Source organism: Trachurus trachurus, assembly GCF_905171665.1.
Source record: "Trachurus trachurus genome assembly, chromosome: 17".
NCBI lineage: Eukaryota > Metazoa > Chordata > Actinopteri > Carangiformes > Carangidae > Trachurus > Trachurus trachurus.
Window position 1 is genome coordinate 20,990,947 of NC_139900.1, and position 19,191 is coordinate 21,010,137.

Sequence of the window (19,191 nt, forward strand, 5' to 3'; positions counted from 1 at the left end):
ACGATCTCATGTTACACTTTTTAACCTTTCTGGAGTTAATGTACAGACTATTTTGAGCTTGGATGCCTTTATTTCCTCTTCCTTCACAGGATGATGTATTGAAGCTTTCCCCGTTGGCTGTTAGTAAAGATCACCACTGAACTTTCTACACTAATGGAGCACATATTAGTCGGTGAACTGCTAGATAACCACAGTTTTACGGTTCAGAGCAGCGTCCGATAACCAGGAAGTCACAGGACCAGATGACCAGACTCTGAAGTCTGTGATGTACAGTATCATTTTTTATTTTTTATTTTTGTCTTCCTCTCTTGCGTCTGCATCTCAGCGAACACACAGGAAAAGACAGTCAGACTGAACGTGGCGTCGGCATCAAATAATTTCCGCTCAGTGTTGGGATGTAAGTGAGAGGGCCAGTGTCTTATAAAGCAGACAGCATGCTTTTAATATATCAGACTTGCACAGATTCTGGGATGTTACATGCTGCTTGGTTGCCTTATTGTCCATTTGCAGATGTAGAGGACGTTGCGCCGACGTAATGCTGAAAGAAAATGAATCGTTGGACTTTTAGCCTCAATTTAATTTCCTATACAGACAACGCTGACTGCAGTGTTTTGTTTTGTTTTGTTTCTTCATCCTTCCTCTCAAATTGTTTTTGTTTCTTTGCTTTTTTTCCCCCCAAGTTCCCCTGGCTGCCATACTGTACCTGCCTGGTTGTATTGTTTTGCTTCCATGAGGATAAATGGACAAGTTTCTGCCACCACTTTTATTCAATTTATAAATTCAGGGATTAAAAGCATTTACCATGCTCATACTTTATACTGCAATTACATCACAATAGTGTCATTAGAGGGTCTAAGTGCTGTGCATTGACCTTACAAGAGAAAATGTGAGTAAGTTCTCCTTTTTCTGTTTTCTTTTTTTCTCGTTTTGAAGCTGAGATTAGACTATGCAAAACAGGCTTAAGCACTAAAATGTCTTTGCAAGTAATTCAGATCTTATTTAAAGTGTACATTTACATGACTGTTGTGTTCCTCAGGACAAGACTCTGTCTTATCTGAACTCGACGACTCAATAATCATCACAACTCCCTGACTAATAGTAATTGATTGTCACACGGTTCTATACAAAACACCCGAGCGATTATTTTCCGTGCGTTCTGCTGTATGTTTCTAATTTTCTGGCTGCTTGTAGAAACATCTCGTTCACCGGCGCCAAATGAATTAGTCACGCCTCAACAAGCGCAAAAATGAGTTTTGGGTTTGAGCAGATGAAAACTTTGGAAACGATAGTCGCTTGAACAGTTAAACGTTTTTTTTCCCCCAGTTGAGATTGAGAATATGAAATTGTACTCATGCTTGAAACCAGATAAATATATCATATACATGTGAGATACAGTTCCATAGGAAAGAGACAATCAGTAACATAATTGGATATAATGAGGCATAATTAGGACATTAAAGCAGCTCACATACCTGAAGTTCACACTTAAGTTTTTAAAGACTGCTCCTGACTTCTTTACAGCATCCACCTGGAACTCAGTACAGCACTTTGGAAATGAGTCGTATTTATATGTTCGTGTTAATTGGTGTTCTTATTTCATCTTGTATTTTTATTTTGTACTCAACCTAATTGCAAACGATGCTTTACCCTCACTGATTTTCCAGTATAAATAAAGACATAATGAGAATGGTGAAGCCAAGTACCGCAGAATATTATGTGATGTTGCAAATTGTATTCCCTATCATTACATAAAATATGCACACATACTGTAGTTTAGAGCCGAGCTCAACTCCCAGACTTGTTGGTGACAGTTAGACAAACTTTCAACATATAGCAGGACAAAAGAATGAAACCACTTTAGGTTTTAGTGGAGTAACCTTTTTGTGTGTGTGTGTGTGTGTGAAACAAGGTTGTAGCCCTCATATTTGTTAAATGTCATCTGTGCCAGCTCAGACTGTTGGTTTCTAATGAGACCCACACCTCCACTCTCATTCCATTCCATTTCTTTTTAGTCAAAGTATCAAATATTTCACCTGGACAACTTTAACCCTGAATTCAAGAGTTGGCGGAATAACCATTCAGTATGAATACTGTCAATTTCCCTCATTTCCTTTTTCTTTCATTAATATTGCATCTTGCTCGTCAGATTCAATCAGTGACCCTTTGGCTATGGCAAAATTGTATTATATTTAAAGTAAGAAACTTCCTTTTGCTATCTTGTTACTGTCAGATAGTCTAGATCTTCCCCCCTTCCTGCGTCTTAATGCCTCATATCCAAAGACTAAGTGACAGATTGATAGCTCAGTGCTAATACCATGCCTGCTCTGTCAGACTGAGAAAGGCCATGTCTTCTCTCCTCCATTCAGAACTTACATGACAGGAGTGTAAGTCATAAGGAGCACTGGAGCCATTATAACATCATCCTCATCCGTTAGTAAGTGGATTATAGGCCCTGAGCGCTGGCATGCTTTGATATGTGGTTTGGTTTTATTGGCTCTATAAGAGGACACAGTCCACTTAGTCCTCACTTTGATTCCAAGTAATGCCTGGCATTAGACCGGTTCTTTCCATATCGCCTGTATTAGCCCTGCTACGCACGGGCGCTAATGCATGTTGATGGGTTTGAATTACATTTGTCACTGAGGTAGATTTGATTGAGAACCATTCAAAGTGCTTGACATTTGACATCTTCTCGTTTACTCAGTAATGAATGAAACAATGGCGGTGCTTAACATTAAACCTGTCCTTTTGATATATAAATATGTTCACTTGCTCAATCAGAAAATTCCTCCACACTATCTTTATTTTACCATGTTCATTATAACAATAGCAGAATTCAAGCTCTTTTTCAACAATAATTCTATTTAAATTGCATTCAGATCCACTACCCACCACTCCCATCACCGAAATGTACTCTCCCACCCCCCTTCACAGTTCTGACAGATCGTTTATCCACTGTCCTTCCACCGCTCCCTGTATCCTTTTACACCGGATTTGTTTCAGACACATTTTTTAGTCGCCTGTCTCACTTTTAATCAATACAGATGTCCACACAGGTCAAAACACAGACCCGTGAATTTTAGATAAGCAGCGTGGACAGGGATACCAGGATTTCCATCATTCATTGGATATGGTCAGAAAGAATGAAATAGACATCGGACAGCTTCAGTTTGTTTGTGTTGGAACAGGAGGGCCCTCTAGAGTGAACACAAGCTCAAAATATGATGTTTTTTTGTTTTTCTGGGGATTGATAAGGCAAAGTTTCCAGGGTAGAGACTACAGTAAGACCACTATAGTTACCATTAGCACAATGGACTGGGACAAGAATATATTCATATTAAAAGAAAAGGGGGAAAAAAAAGAAAAAAGAAAAGGCAATATCTGGCGACTTCACAAGTTGAAGGATCCACCAACTCCTTTGGGAAATATTTGTTCTTCTTTAAATTGATTCATGCTTAAACACATTAAATAGATAATTCATAACTTTAATCAAACTGGAGAGGCTGAATAAAAAAACAACTGGTTGAAAACCCAAACAATAAATGATGCTAAAAGATTTTATCGATCTGCACACTGAGTTTGGTGAAAAATTGTCGTAATACAGAACATGTCATGTCCTCCATGTGTTCCCTGGTTTAGTTGAAGTTTTTCCTGTTTTATTTTGAAATCTCCCTTGTCTTTTTCCTGTCTCTAATCATCAGCACCTGCCCCGCCCTAATGTGTTGGCGCCTGTGTTTCGCTGTCTTCCATTTGTCTGTGTGTTTATACTCCCATGTTTTACCCCTAACCTAGTCCTTGGTTTCTTCTGATTTTGAGTTTGTGCTTGGATTTCCTTTGTATTTTCTTATTTCCTGTTGTAATTTGTGGGAGGCCCTTTGTGTTCCTCTTTAAGTTTGGCCAGTTGACCTTTTGATACTTTGGTTTTTGTTCAGAGACATTTTGCTTTTGCCCCTTTTTTTTGTTCAATAAATTACATTTTGGTTGCCCATCACCCTGTCTTTGGTGTCTGCATTTGGTGCGTCTTTCCCTCAAACCTGACAGAATATTGATTAAGTGCAGGGCGTTGGGTTCTTTATGGTTGTCTACCTGCAGTGGGTTCAGATCCACTGGTACTAGGCAAACTTGACAGCTGAAACTCAGCTGTTTCAGAGCCAGAGTGGGCTTGTGTGAGTGTGGAAAATATTCAGAATCAAGCAAGCACTTCAACTGATATGAGCTTTTCCAGTGTGCTTTTTTTTAAGTGTGTGAACCAGGTGTTTGTGGATGGCCTCATCACTCAGCTGCCTCTCTAAACTGGGAGCATGCTGATCTGAATCTACTGCAGGTAATGCATTAATGATTGATAAGTGTCTCACAGCCCTATGTCAAATATCAATAGCTATTACTTTAATACATACTGTACTAAAATATTATGTAGCATCCAGCGCTGGATTAGACAACAAACTCGGGCCGATTATGAACGTGCCGTAGTGTCACTTAACCGAGGACACTCCACAAGGCCCCGACAAAAAAGTCTGGCATGGTAGAATTTTTTTGTGTTTTTTGTTGTGGGAGTTTGAATCTCCTATGACGTGAACCTCAACATTGACCAATAGGATGACAGAGCGCTCTGACGCATTGTTTACACACCGTGAAGGTTTGTTAGCCCGCTCCATGTGTGCTGTGTAAAGATGCATTTCCACTAGTGTGGTACAGCATGGCACGGCTCTACTTTTTTTTTTTGCTTTTCCACCAGCCTCTAGTACCTGGTACTTTTTTGGTAACGCCTGCAGCCCAGGTTCCAAGCGAGCCAAGCGATACTAAAACGTGATGTCAACTGACTGCCTTCCACTGATTGGCCAGAGCGTTGTCACTAGAAGAGTCACGAGTCGCGCCCCAAACGAGAATCAAACCCACTAATTTTAAAAACACAGCGGCAGCAGTGACCACTGATCTGTACTGAGACTGTTGTCGTTCTTTCACCTGAGTTAGAGCACTGTGTGGAAAACCACGCTGTGGTCCGTAATCGAGGTGCAGACGAGTGACTTTGGAGTTGACGAGAGGACCAAAAAAAGAGAGCGAGACGACGTGGCCGTAGGAGGAACTATGAAGAACTCAGCTGTAATGGAAAAGCACCTAAATGGAGCCGTGCTGTGACTGTGTAGTGGAAAAGCACCATGAGTGAATGGTTTTGAGGTGTACATATTTGTTCACTTAAAGCAATACTTACCGATCTGGCATTTCACTCAGCACAGCACAAACATTTGAAAATCAACAGCTCCACCTCCCTCACAAGTCCCACCCACCTCTCACTCCTGCCGCATCTCCACGAGCCCCCTCCCTCCCTGCTGCATGCGTTGGCATGGCAACGGTAAACAGAACAGGAACGCGAGTGAAACGGGAACAACACAAACAAACACAACACCGGAGTTTTAAACCGTATAAACTGACTCAGTGATGATGACTGATGAGTTTTATAATAAACTGTTGTTAGCCTACTGCTACTGGAGACGCAGGGGAAGTGATTGTTACAGATTACAGTTCTCAACGAGCCGGGCTGGCGGCCGGACCAGCGCCACCTGATGCGCTGGTTCAGGCCGAAAATACATCCAGACCGAGCCGAGTCGCGCCGAGCCGCGCCGGTCCGGAGTTCAACCGGGTCCGGACCGCTGAGAACTCACAGAGCTAACAGTAGCCTAGCCCCCTAGCCGTTAGCACTGGATGCTTTATAGACACATGTGACTTCCTGTGTTTACGTATCACTCGGGGCTGATCACTATCAATGTTACAATATCAGACATGAAACTCCGCGACCAGCTGCGGCTGCAGCTATTGGTCTTTTAAAAAACTATTTATTTCCAAAAACCTTCTTTCTAGTGTGTGTTGTGACTCTAGTCTCCTCTGCTCTCTGTGTCCTGCTGCTCTGTCAATAAGCGTTCTTCCTGGTCGGGAGGGGGGAGAGGAGGAGAGGGGTTCACAAAGTGATTACATATTAAGTAGGTTCGGTCGCTCGTCAAATCTTATTAATCGGACCGAATAATATTATTGGTCAGACTTTTCTCAGAATTATATGAGAATGAAAAAATGATGAGTTTTTAACCCTGTTGGATTTCTCTTACATTTTAATGTATCATCAGATTATTAATAGCATTTTAACTTAGACAAAGAAATGTGCAAAAGTTCCAGAAAGGTAAGTATTGCTTTAACTCAAGTTCTCCGTGGAGGACAGACGGTCCACACTGTCCTCTTCACCAGACCCAGGGACGGCTCCACAATCATTTTTTTTTTTTCCTTTTCGTGTTTGTGTTTGAGCTAAAGCATCACACACAGCTCTACAGTAGCCTTGATTGACAGTTTGTAGTACGGTTCCCTGCTGACCTATGAACTTAAGCATGGTGGAGCTTGATGATTGGTTGGGGTCATACTTGTAGTGTTTCCAGTCTCCTAAACAAGACATGGGAAGCATTTATGCCACTCTGACATGTATATATGATATGCATTAACACAGTGTATGGTTGTATCCAGCACAGAGTCATTGTTTTATGTTTTATGTGTTTTATGTGAGTGTGATCAGTGAGATGTTATCAGTAACTTTCAAAGTGCTGGAAATTTAATCATTTCTAACCAAGTGACTGTGGCCTCCTCTCTGACCAGCACACATGGAGATTTCCTGCATAAGTGGCTTCGTATCATGGTGTCATTTGTTAATGTCCTTGACTATGCAGATTAAGCAAACAACTTATGCAAATAGACCTCTACTTTAGATTAATACGAGCATCTGAAAACCACATTTTAATTCAGCGTGAGAACCCCTGATATATTTGAAAATGGATCTTTTAAATGTTAATTACTGATTAAATCCAGTTTTCCTTTCATCGTTTTTACTTATCTTTCTGTAGCCCTCTGTGTGTTTGACTCAACTGGCACAGTTTAATTCCAATTTGTTTCTTTCATTCTTTAAAGATCTTTTTTTTTCTTAGCCCTTATTATTATTCTGTTTATTTTGTCTGTCATTAGGTAAATAATTCTGTTTTAAAAGTAGTTTTAGTGACATTAGAAAAAAGGAGCCTGTGTGTCAGGATGAGTATTGTTCACCCAGAGACAGGAACATCTGTATGCATCTGGCCGGAGGGAGACCCAGTTCTTTTTGTTCTAATTTTAAATGGGTTTGTAACTGTCTGACTGAGATGGATTCACTCGCTTTTTAAAATCCATCTCCAGTGGCAAATTGCTGCCATCTCCCTCTCTCTTTGTGCTGTCACCTTGACATTTTCATAACTCTTTCTGACATTTTTTTTTTTTTCAAATTGCACAAAGTATCCCATTTTGATTTCCGCTCTCAGCTGGGTAGCATCAGATTATGCGACGCGGATGTGGTAAACTGCACATACTGTACAGGCCAACGTTGTGTCTTCGAGTCGAAATTATAACCGCGTCTGTATTTTATCACATCGTTCCTGTCACTTTCTCTAAATAGTTCCTTTCTGTAACCTTACAAATGCAAATAATGGAATTAGATAAAGAATGAGTAAGACTGAGCAGCATTCTGCTCCCACTGCTTTCTTTCATGGGGAAGTATGGTCTGATATTCAAGCTGACAACCCTTGTCTCTCCCCTGTGTTTCCACAGGCTATGTGCTTTTGACTTGACTTGACTCTGATCCATATCCTCCTCCTCGGCCAGATCCTCCGACTCTGCTCTCCCTTTTTTTTTTCCCCAGCTGTGTCTTTGACTCTCTCTCCATTTGCGCCGTCTCTCGTCCTCCCTCACTTCCTGTCAGATTTTGTCTCCGTCCTCCCTGCTAACCTGTCCTCAGGACAGGCTCAACGCCCTTCATCTGTCCATCTTATGCCCGTGCCCCGTCCTCCGCACCCGCAGGATGCGAACGCTGCTGCATCCCTCAACCCCTGGAACAGCCTCATAAGTCATTAAAATCAGACGGAAAAAGAGTAAAATGAAAGTGGTCATGTGAAATGACCCAGTCATCTGGGATCAGCGCTTCCTGGAGTACATCTCTGAGCGGATATTTGAAGTCGCAATAAACTTCCATCTCCTGTATTTCCATGACAGTTTTTTTTCTTCTTTCTTTCTTTTTTCTTTGATGCACGATCGACCGGTGGAGAGCACACATCTCTGAGGAGGATACACCTGGACCATACTTTAGAAATGATCATCCCGTTTGTTATAATGTGGGCCAAGTGGATTTCTGTTATCAGGAAATGTGGTGATGTTGCTAAAAAGGAGAACACAAAGCAACCACTGTGAGAATGCTTACGGCCCGCGCTAGAGATGAATGAAACTGACCCTCCAAAATAAATAAAACCTTACTGTACACAGCCCACGCCACTTAGCTTATGTTTTTGTTTTTGTCTTGTCATTATCTGAATTTGCCATCGGCGACTCCCAGCATCTTATCTGCCCGAGCTGACTATGTCATCCCTGAACTGTATGGAAAACAAAAGAAAGAAATGTCAAATGTCTACGGAGCGTCTTCGATCTCTGCACCCATCATGTCTTGTCATCACTGTGAGTCTGCCGTGAAGCCAGCGCAGTCCGGAAGTCCCACAAATACAACGATTTAAAGCAATGAGAAATACCCTTTTCCTCCTGTAGGTGCTGAATGAGCAGCAGACAGTAGTTAATATACAAACATAAGTGTTTAATATTAGTATTAGTATACATGTTATTTCTTTAAACAGTCAGGATGGTTTAGCATCGATGTTGTACTGTCAGTGGGGATCCAGTCTATTTAAAGAGTGTAAGTCCCTGAAGATAAGTTGTTGGTTAGAGCTGGTGACCTCTGCACACGTTCCACATGGCCTTCAATTACTAACAATCAGTCAGCAGCCATGTTCTGAACCTCGCTGTCCTTTGTTTCAAGGTGAAGCGGCTGCAATGTAGCGTGAGAGCGGCTGCCGTTTAAAAACACTGTATGTGTTATTCACTAAATTGCACTGGCAATGTTTTTCAGATTTTACTGTTGGCATCATGACTGTGACTTTGATCCGTATTCTACTTGGCAAGAGTCTCTGACTCTGTTCTCGCCTTTGACTCTCTCTTTTTTCCTCTCTCTTTGTTTTTTTTTCTCCTCTCCCTTTTTTTTCTCCCTGTCTCTGCTCCAAATGCCACCCTCCTCCCCTCAGGGCGGGATGATCGCCCTTCTGCTGTCCATCCTGTGCCTGGTCCTGATCCTCTACACCCGCCGGCGCTGGTGTAAACGCCGCCGCATCCCTCAGCCCCAGAAGAGCGCCAGCGCCGAGGCGGCTAATGAGATCCACTACATCCCCTCAGTGCTGATGGGAGGCCAGGCGAGGGAGAGCCTGAGGAACTCCCGGGGTCAGGGGCCCAACTCCAGCGGCACCCTCAGCATCCGGGAGACGCCGATTCTGGATGGGTACAAGCTACAAGCAGGGTTTGGATAGAGGGATGGATGTAATCTGAAGTAGTTCAACCACAGATATGAGCACATGAAGCATCTGAAAGTGACCAGATTATATATTTGAAAACCCTTTAACACCCACTGGCCGATGGATGTTAAAGGGATAGTTCAACATTTTAGCAAATTCGCCTACCGCCATAATCCCTATCGTCATAGGAGTAGGTTAATTACTTTTAATTATCGGTGCATGTTGTTTTGAGATCGGCGGGGCAGAGACGTGAGCTGTTCAGTGAACACAATGGAGATGAATGGTACAGGTCCCCTGTCCTTTAACTCATCAAATACACAATCCAACAACTCCAAAACGCTCTGGTGGACAAGTTGTGACCTGCACATTCACCACACTATGAAATAATCATGTACAATTATGTAACATTACGACACATGAAGCAAATATTTGGAAATACTTGCGCTTTTGAAATCCCTCCGCCCAGCAGCCGTGTCTGGAATGTAGTTCCGGCTATGCATTTGCCTCGAAAACAACTCTGTCTCGTTATGTTACATGATTATTGATGATTCTTTCTCTTCAATGTTGTAGTCTATGTGCCTTAGTGTCTCTCTCCCATGTTTTTAGTCCATGTGTTATGTGTTTGTCTTCCTTGTTTTAAATCCATGTGTACTGTCTACCATCAAATATAGGACCACAGTGGAAATAAGTCTTTGGGCTTTATTGTGTTTTTAATCCTTTTGAACACTTGTCTAATGTTGTTCAATAAAGTTATCAATCAATCAATCAATCAATCAATCAATCAATCAATCAATCAATCAATCAATCAATCAATCAATCAATCAATCAATCAATCAATCAATCAATCAATCAATCCATCCATAGCGTGGTGAAGTTATTGGATTGTGTACCTTTCACCTCCATTGTGTTCACTGAGCAGCTTGCTTCTCTGCCCTATGGATCTCAAAACAACATGCATTGATAATTAAAGGTAATAAACCTACTCCTATGACTATAGGGATTATGGCAATAGGCAAATTTGCCAAAATGTTGAACTATCCCTTTAAAGGGTTAATAATCCACTCAACATTTTAGACTTGTATTCATTTTAATCCAGACACATCAGGATAACACAGGTGTAACTGATATCTGCCTCATCCCCAGGTACGAGTATGACATTACTGACCTACGTCACCATCTGCAGAGGGAATGTATGAACGGTGGCGAGGAGTTTGCCAGCCAAGTCACCCGTACCCTGGACTCTCTCCAGGGCTGTAATGACAAGAATAATATGGACCTCGCACCTGGTAAGTTGACAGATGCACAAACAGCAAGGTCGGAAAAGACAGAGCAGATCATGGAAATTAAAAACAAAAGCAGCCGTAAAGGTCCGCTGAACAGCGTTATTTAAATTACCACCGAATTAGACAAACTAACCTGCATTATGACCGGAGCGAGCACAGGTCTGTGACTGCACAGCTCCTCACACAGCACGGTGCGATGCATTCCATGTTGTGTGACACATTCCTCCCATACCCATCATTAAAATTGTGTGCGACTTTTTCCAACAGAAGTTTTAATTGACTCACAGTCTTAGACCTTGAAATGTGCCCGTGTTACATGATAATGGTTATTTGCGTCACCTATGAGCAGCTGTGATGTTTTGGCTCATTGGTGTAGATGTAATGTGAAAGGGGTCGCTTGAAGTGAGAGCGAGCACAGAATTACTCATCACTCGCTATGTATTTAAAAGAGACTTTTTTTTAATTTTATTTCCTTTAGCATTTAGTTGTAAAGGACATTTCTGTGTTGTTCAGTCTCACCTCTTTGTAACCTGATTTCCAGCAGCAGCAGGTGGCTGGGTTCAGTAAACAGCTCACAGAAATCCACTTTGTGGTGGCAAACAGCAGAGGAAGAAGACTGAGGGAACATTAAGCAGTGAAGGGCAGACATTTTTCTGCAGAGTCTTGCTAGACCAAACCCTCATACTTGCATTCATCAGGTGGCCACAAATGAATCCTAATGTTGCTCTGTGTCGGGAAATACCGTAAAACTCTGTGTAGAAGTCGCACCTTTTTTCCCTTTTTTTTTCATCTAAAAAGTTGGGTGCGGGTTATACCACGGTGCGACCTATAGACCAAATTTCAACCCCGTTTACACCTGGAATTAACATGTGTTTCAGTGATCAGATTCCAGTCAGATAGAGCTTGACCACATGAAAGTACAGTGATCCGATCGGCCAAACCACCTCCAGGGGTGGTCATGGACGCATTGTGACCACAAACAATGATGCATCCTGTATCCGCATACAATTATGCGGAATGGTGTTTTCCCATAAATTAACGGTCCGCCATAGTCTCGCCCAGAAAATAATCTTATTGTTATGTTTCTTTTTAAAAGCGTTTCACCATTTCTCATTTCTGTCAGTCCGCCCCTCCTCCTGCTGGACTCAGTCTCTCTCTAACGCACGGGCACACACACACGTGCTATGTTGCGCTAAATGTACAATATTCAAATTACCCCACAATCTCTTTTTCTTTTTTTAATTTAGAATAACAAGAACAAGCTACAGTACTGCAGCACAGAAACTTCACGTTGTAGACTTGTGGAATAACTTGTATGACGTTTTTATTAAAACCCTCAAAAGACCCTCAAAAATAGACTGCGACCTTTATTCCAGTGCAACTTATATTCCAAATTTTACGGTAGTTTACTAGCCTGTTAGCAATGGGGGAAAAAGTCTAAACATATGATATGAATTATTGTCTGGGAGATGTTTGTGTATTTTTGCTGTTCCTAAGTGGACAAAATAATCAACTAATGCAGCCTCAATGCTAAAAAGCTGATGAGGAGTTTGATTATTTTCATCACCAGCTACATATTGTCATTATGGTTTCAAATCTCTCAGGTCTCTGAGATGTTTTAGTTCTTGTTCACAGAGTTGACATCCTGACTAACTTATATTAACACACCCACAGGGAAAAGCTTCATATTAAACTTAACAACTTAACTTAACATTGGAGGGCTCATGAATCGGATGTTTCTGGTAAAACTAAACAAAACACAAAGCTTCATGTAAGGAGGGATGAGGTTGATGGGAGTATTCAGGAGGAAATGTGTGTGACCATGACCTGAGACGGAGTATGTTTCACTCCAGAGTGTCTTGATGGTCGTCTGATTTCACACTCAGTGCACTCTAAACCAGACACAGCAAAGCAGCTTGGTAACATACCTGAGTCTCCTCCATGTTCCTCAGGGGGTCTCTCTTTCAGAGCCTCATTCATACAGCTGATGTGATCAAAAAGCTCAAATTTAGTTTCATCCGTCCAAAGGACATTCTTATTGATTCACTGCGGCTTGTCAATGTATTTTAGCAAATGTTTCACTCTGCCCATCTGAGCCCATTGTCATTATTTAGGACATTATTGTTCCTTGAAAATGACACAAACTGACCTCCAGGATCAAAGTTTTCTTCCGTTCTTTTTTCAACCGACCTTCTGTTGGATGTCGTGTCAGTTTCTTATTGTGGCCATTTACAGTACAAAAGGAGACAATGGGATAAACAAAACGCCAGAACTCACAGTGAAATAGTCTTGTTATTAAAAATCAGTTTCAGCTTCAAGCTATCGTCAGCATCTACAGTAATACAGTAACTGTCCCTGGCAATTTCAGAAGTTGTTTCTAAGTAAGAATTCAGCTCTCCCTGATGATGATGGTTTAATTAATGTTCTTGTGTTAAATATGTTTTCTAGGTGGTGATAAAAGAGCTTATTTTACTGTGCCTATGAAACTTTTCAAAAACCTTTTAAATGACAGATTATGCTGCATGGTTGAAGCCCTCACTTAACCAAGTTACAGCCTCATGTTATTTTCCCTCCTCTGCAGCTATACCATTTTAAATAAAAAACAAAGCAATAAGACAGTAGGCCAAAAAGGTCACTTTTGCCAGTATTGCAGTAGGTATGAGGATGTGAGATAAATTATTTTCGATGTGGGGGACAGTATAATTACATTAACAGAAAAGCAATAATTGAAATAATCAGCATGAAACTGAAGAAAACTAATTTGATTTTTAATTAAATACATTTCACATGTTTTATTTTCACATATAGGAGGGAAATAATGAGCTAAGTGTATGTAGAGCTATTGGCAGATGACTAAAATGTGACCGTCACACACGTGGAAGCAGGAAATACCTTTTCTTTACAAAAAGGAACAGAAAAACAAATGAGGTATTTGTTCATGTGTTTTTTTTTAAAATGCAGACACTATATCAGTTGTAAATATCAAAACTGCAGGTTTTCTTTTGAAGGGTTTATTCCCCCCGCTTTTGAATAATCAAAGGCTTCCATGCCTGCCAAGAATCTGTTTTAAAAACTATACTATACTTACTTGCTTTCATGATCAGTGGATGTTGGAGTTGAGCACCATTCCCATGAGACTGAGTCCATGAAAAGGAGCAGTTGTGATGCAGGTATACTTTCTGAATTTCAATTAGCAGCATGGAGTCACTGCTGAGATTCATCAAGAGATTGTATTTTACAGCAACACTATGTGAAGCTCCCTCACTGTAACCAAACAGCTCCACCCCACAAGTGATGGAAAGAGAGTCACTCTGTAAATTATGCTAATTATGATGGTTAATGTGATGGACTAAAGACATCGACAATGATGGGAGCAGGCTACGCATTGAAAATTATGTTTAGGCTAATATAATGGAATATAAATATGTTTTTGGCTGCTCTTACTATACCCTTTCCACTGACATTTGATAAGAATTGTATCATATTGTACATTACTATTAACTCAATTCACTTCAAAAAGCAAATTATTAATCTACAGCTCTTTGAGCCAGTCATCAGAGCAAAGTTACAGAAGCTGCTTTTAAAGCTCAGTTTGTGAATCAAGTGATGTGCATTTCTGTGTGGACTTGGGCTTTGATACTTTTATAGTATCAGTATGGAACCAAGACCTTCTTTACTGTCAAATAACATTCACAATAAATAATTGGCCTGGGAAGCTGTGAGTTGTTTCAGTGTCAGTTTATATGAATAAGAGCTCTCATATTGGCTCAGAGTTGATTGACAGCTGCTATTTACATTGAGCTGAGGTCGTCTGTCTGTGTGGAGAGAAAAAACATAAACATTAAGCAGCAAAGAGCCACAGATAGATGCTGGGTTTACCAAAACCAACAACGGAGTGGTAAAGTAGGGTTGTGAAAGTTAACTTTGTTAACATGCTAACGTTGCTAATCAGCAAGAAACTCAAAGTACAGCTGAAGCTGATTACAATCACCATGTTTAATTACCAAAATGATTACAATTCATCCTGAGGGGGAAAAAAAAGAAAAAAGTGAATGTGCGTACCAAATTGCATGGCAATCCATCCAGTGTGGCTCAGAAACTGTAAATGTAAACCGTATGGTGGCAGCGCAGGAAAAGTCAGCGTGTCATCAAAAACACATTAAGATTCATCCTCTGGGGATCATGGATATCTGAAGCAAATGTCACAGCAGTTTATCATATGGGTGACAAGGCATTTTACTAAAAGCCAGGAGTGTCTGCCTGGTGGTGATGTTAGAGGGAAACGTCAAGGTGTCAGGAGGATTCATTCATTCTATAGGGACCATGAATGAAACAACATCTAATTAATCAAACTGACTGACCAATCAAATGACAGACATTTTCACCTTTTTTTTCATTGTTTCTGGGGAAACTTCACCTGTTAATATTTACCAAAGCCAATGATTTCATCCTGTGAGACTTAAATGCCTTCTGCATATTCCCTTAATGACTTTTAATTTCATGCCAGCTTTTATTACACGTTTGACTCCCTTAGTTAACAACCTGCTGGATGTGTATTTTACTTATTACTTTACTTTTTGCTTTAAAAACTTCCTATCTCCTGCCAACAACCCTTTTTTTGAGGAGTTACAAATGTCAGTTTTGAGAGAAAGCTTTCACTTTGTGCCTCTGCTCTTCTTATTTATTTATTTACACATTGGTAATTACATCCCACCTCTCCACAGTGAGTGACAACACCAAGCTGGCCCTGATGAACAAATACAAGGACAACATCATCGCCACGAGTCCCATCGACAGCAACCACCAGCAGAACACCCTGCTTCCGCACAACACGTCCACCAGCCAGCGCAAGCGCCTCTCCAGCAACACCCGCGGTGAGTCAGCCTCTCCCGTAGATTTACCCTTTGACAGAGAAAAGAAGAAAATAAATCCCGTTTCAAAACGGCCGCTCCACGAGTTCCACCTACCACCGGCAGCAACAAGCGGCGTCTTGTCTGGTTAATTGTTTCATTTCTACATCCAACCGCTGCGACTGTCAGTGAAAAGCCTCGTTTCACCGGGTGATCCGAAACAGTAAATAAATGCTAATGTCGCTCTGTAAACACATGATGTGCCGATACGCAGCTGTTTGTTAACACATTTATCAATCCACTTAAAAGAAGAGGATAAGACATCCAGAAATCCATACACCCTGCAGGGCTGCAACATTTAGGATGTTAGAATTAGAATTTGGACTCCACTCGGCCCATACGTCTGTGTTCAAGGGCCCCGTCACACACAGTCAAAACAAATATTTTATTTACTGCTGTGAAAACACATTTCTTCTTTTTCTTTCAATAAAAATGCACCATGACGCGGAGCTATTAGGTCCTCATCTCGCCGCGGCATTGATCAGCACCCAGCTGCACATTTTTTTATACTTTTATCTCCACATGTTTATCTCTCGCAGCTCTGCCTCCTGTGAGAAGTCACGGTGAGTCTCTGAATGCCACCACGCAGGTTTAATCTTTCACAATAATACGAGTGCCCTTTGGAAAACTCCCAAGGACCCGGAGACATTTTCAAAAACTCGGTGGACAAAAGCTATCAACAATACAGTAAAGAACGCAGAGCAGTGTAAGAAAAGATTCTCTATGATCCATATTATCCCGAGGGATGAATACACTTTGAACAACAAACCAATAAAAGTTTTTATATAGCGTGAATGCGGTGTGAATGTGAAACCTCAGACGTGTACTTTGTTAAACTTTTCTTATTCCACTACATCAGTCAGTCAATCCATCTCAAGTACGTTTTGTTCTTGTTGCATTCATTTGTCATCATCACCAACTTCCATCTCCCTCCATGCTGGCTGCCGCCTGCCTGAGCTGTGACAGTGTAGGAGTCACGCAGGAGACCGGGGAACAAAGGAAATGAAGGTTACTGCGCATGAAATGGGAGAGACTCCATCCCATTATGGTAAACAAAAGGAAAAAAGGAAGGCGACGACATTTTCAAAATGCCATTTTAAAAATTTTAGTTGACCTCAGACCACTCACTTTCCTCCTCTCTTAGCTGCATGAGTGCTTTATTTTCAGCCCAATTAAAAACCATTCTGTGGTGTTGAACGTCAGAAATAAACTTCTTTCCTATCAAAAAAAAAAAAGAAAAAGAAAAGAGAAGAAACTGGAGAACACATTATGCAGCTGTTTTCTCCACGCTGTCTCGCAGGATTGTTATTTTAGAACGGCACAAGCCGTGTTTTCATCTGTACATTTGATCACCGATCGCAGCCACCACCCATGTATTTGTTCGCCCATTCATCCCTTTAAATTCTCTTTCATCGATCACTGGCAGAAACCCAACATGATTCTTGGGACATTCTCGGTTTAAAAATGTAGAAGCACGTTTCTTTTCCTTCATTTCTTCCTCTCTCTGCCCATCGTTCTCTGGCCTTGCCTGTTTCGGTGCACACCTGCAGCCACCGCAGCTTTCCTGCACAGTGATGGAGAAACAAGAGAGGAAGAAGGCAGCGTTCACCTGCTTATCAATAATAGAGGGTGAGAACAAAGAGTGAATGCCCCTAAGAGGCACTGGGCAGCTCTGAATGGGGGTGTTTGGATAGTAAAAAAAAAGAAATGCCCGTGCCCAGAAATCCTGTAACGGTTTCAGTGGAGCTGCAAAACGACAGGGTGATGTTTTCTTTCCCGGCCAGTCTGCGAGGCTTTATACAATAGTAATGAAAGCATCAGAAGGTCCAAGGCCTTTAAAAGCACCGTGTCAAACTCCAAAAAAAAAAAGCAGAACTGCCTCCTCATTCGTTTTAATGAGCTAATTGTGTTGGCACTTCTAGGGTCCTGGCACAAAGGGGTTGTGTGAAAAGAGTGATCCAGCAGCATTGTGCGCTGCCAGTCTGTTTAATATGTGGAGGTGAAGGGTTGTCGGTGAAAAGATGGTCATGGCAGTCGGCATATGCTTGAACACCTGAGACGAGCCGTGTCTTCATACCTCTTGACAAAAACCTCTTGTTGGAGCGGACAATGAGATTGCTGTCTCTGAGCTGTGAAAGCAAAGCCAGTGTGAAGGAGCAGCAGAAAGGGTCTAAGGAGAAGGTTATGGTGAAGGAGTTGGTGAAAAAAAAAAACAGCATGGTACACTGAACATGGTTTTCTTTTTTTTTTTCTTTTTTTTTTTTAAAGGTAGGGTCTGGAGTTTTGTTTGTTGCAGTTTGTAAACAAAACATTGAAACTCGGCCCCTCCTCGCGGGCTCAAGTGTGTAGCCTCCTGCCCCTGACAGCAGCAGTTATCAGGACCGCAAAGGAAAGGAAATACAGTCAGAGTGAAGGGCTGGAGCCGTGGGCAGATACCCCTTTGTCACCAACACCGGGAGCCTATGCCGTTGTGGTGAGCTGGGAAGACAGTGTTAGCGGCGGATGCTAACCGCTACCGCTAGCCGAAGTTAGCATCGAGCTAGCTCACTACAACGGCCCCGTACTTGTTACCCCTTGAGGCGTTAGTTGTCTTGTGGTCGGGAATCGGTCCACAGCTCCAGCGCTTCACTCAGACTGTTTCTTTTTCTTTGCGGTCCTGACTGCTGCTGAGAGAGAGAGAGAGAGAGAGAGAGAGAGAGAGAGAGAGAGAGAGAGAGAGAGACTAGGCAGCATCCAGGACAGCTAGTGCGCTAGCAGCCCTGAGCCTCCTAACTCTGCTGCACGTAGCTTCACCTGAGCTCTGTCATTGGCTGGAGAGAAAACACAGACTCTCTCACTCTCCACCCAGAAACGTCCACGTGCACAACAAAACAAAGCAAAAGACCAAAATACAGGCAGGGGGAGGAGGCGCTGCAAACACAGCCACCACCACACAGGACTAGAAGCCCATAGACTGTGATGATTAAGATGGATTTCATTTGTATAAGTCTCGTGTTTATTTTTGGACACATAACTCCAGAACCAACCTTTAAGAATGGTGGTGGTTTGAGATAGAGGTGTTGGACAAAAAAAAAAAAATCATATTAATCATTGTCAGCCATCAAACATGGATGCCATGTTTAGGTGTGTTGTATTGGAACCTGTTGGAGGACTTGTTCTTTTATAAACTCCAATGCAGTAGCCTATGTAGTTTTTATGAAGTTCAAACCAGACTTCTTAGACTTTTTTTTTTTTTCCTCCTACCTGTAGGACACTACCTTTATTAACACATTACTCTTTTGGGTGTGAAGGCTCACCAGTGTTGGAGTCACCACTGAAATGCCACCAGCCAAATGTCATTGTCAAATTAAAGTATCAAAATCTCCCTCAATCTATTTTAGGATTTTTAAAATGGAAAGATTTGACTGGCTGGTTGTTGCAGAGTGGTGTAGTGACTGTCTGTTACAATATTAGCAGTTGCCTTGCCAGCTACGCTGGTTCTTAAGGCAGTATTCATGTCATCAAACATCCACAACCATGTTAGAATGAACCATCTGTGTGGTAGTCTGGTACATGTTTGCACACACTTAATTAGAGGAGAGTTAGTTCAGAGGATGCTTAAAGGAGCGATAT

The 19,191-nt window shown here is 41.7% G+C and overlaps 1 protein-coding gene across 1 annotated transcript in view; it reads left to right on the forward strand.

Moving 5' to 3' along the window:
* Positions 1-19,191, forward strand: part of astn1 (astrotactin 1) — a gene marked incomplete at both ends in the record, with an annotated part of 556,709 nt that overhangs the window by 116,300 nt on the left and 421,218 nt on the right. Inside the window, 3 exons of the mRNA XM_083991516.1 lie at positions 9,123-9,391; positions 10,530-10,672; positions 15,394-15,543. Coding sequence (XP_083847642.1) covers positions 9,123-9,391; positions 10,530-10,672; positions 15,394-15,543 — 562 coding nt within the window. The remainder of the gene's footprint in view (positions 1-9,122; positions 9,392-10,529; positions 10,673-15,393; positions 15,544-19,191) is intronic.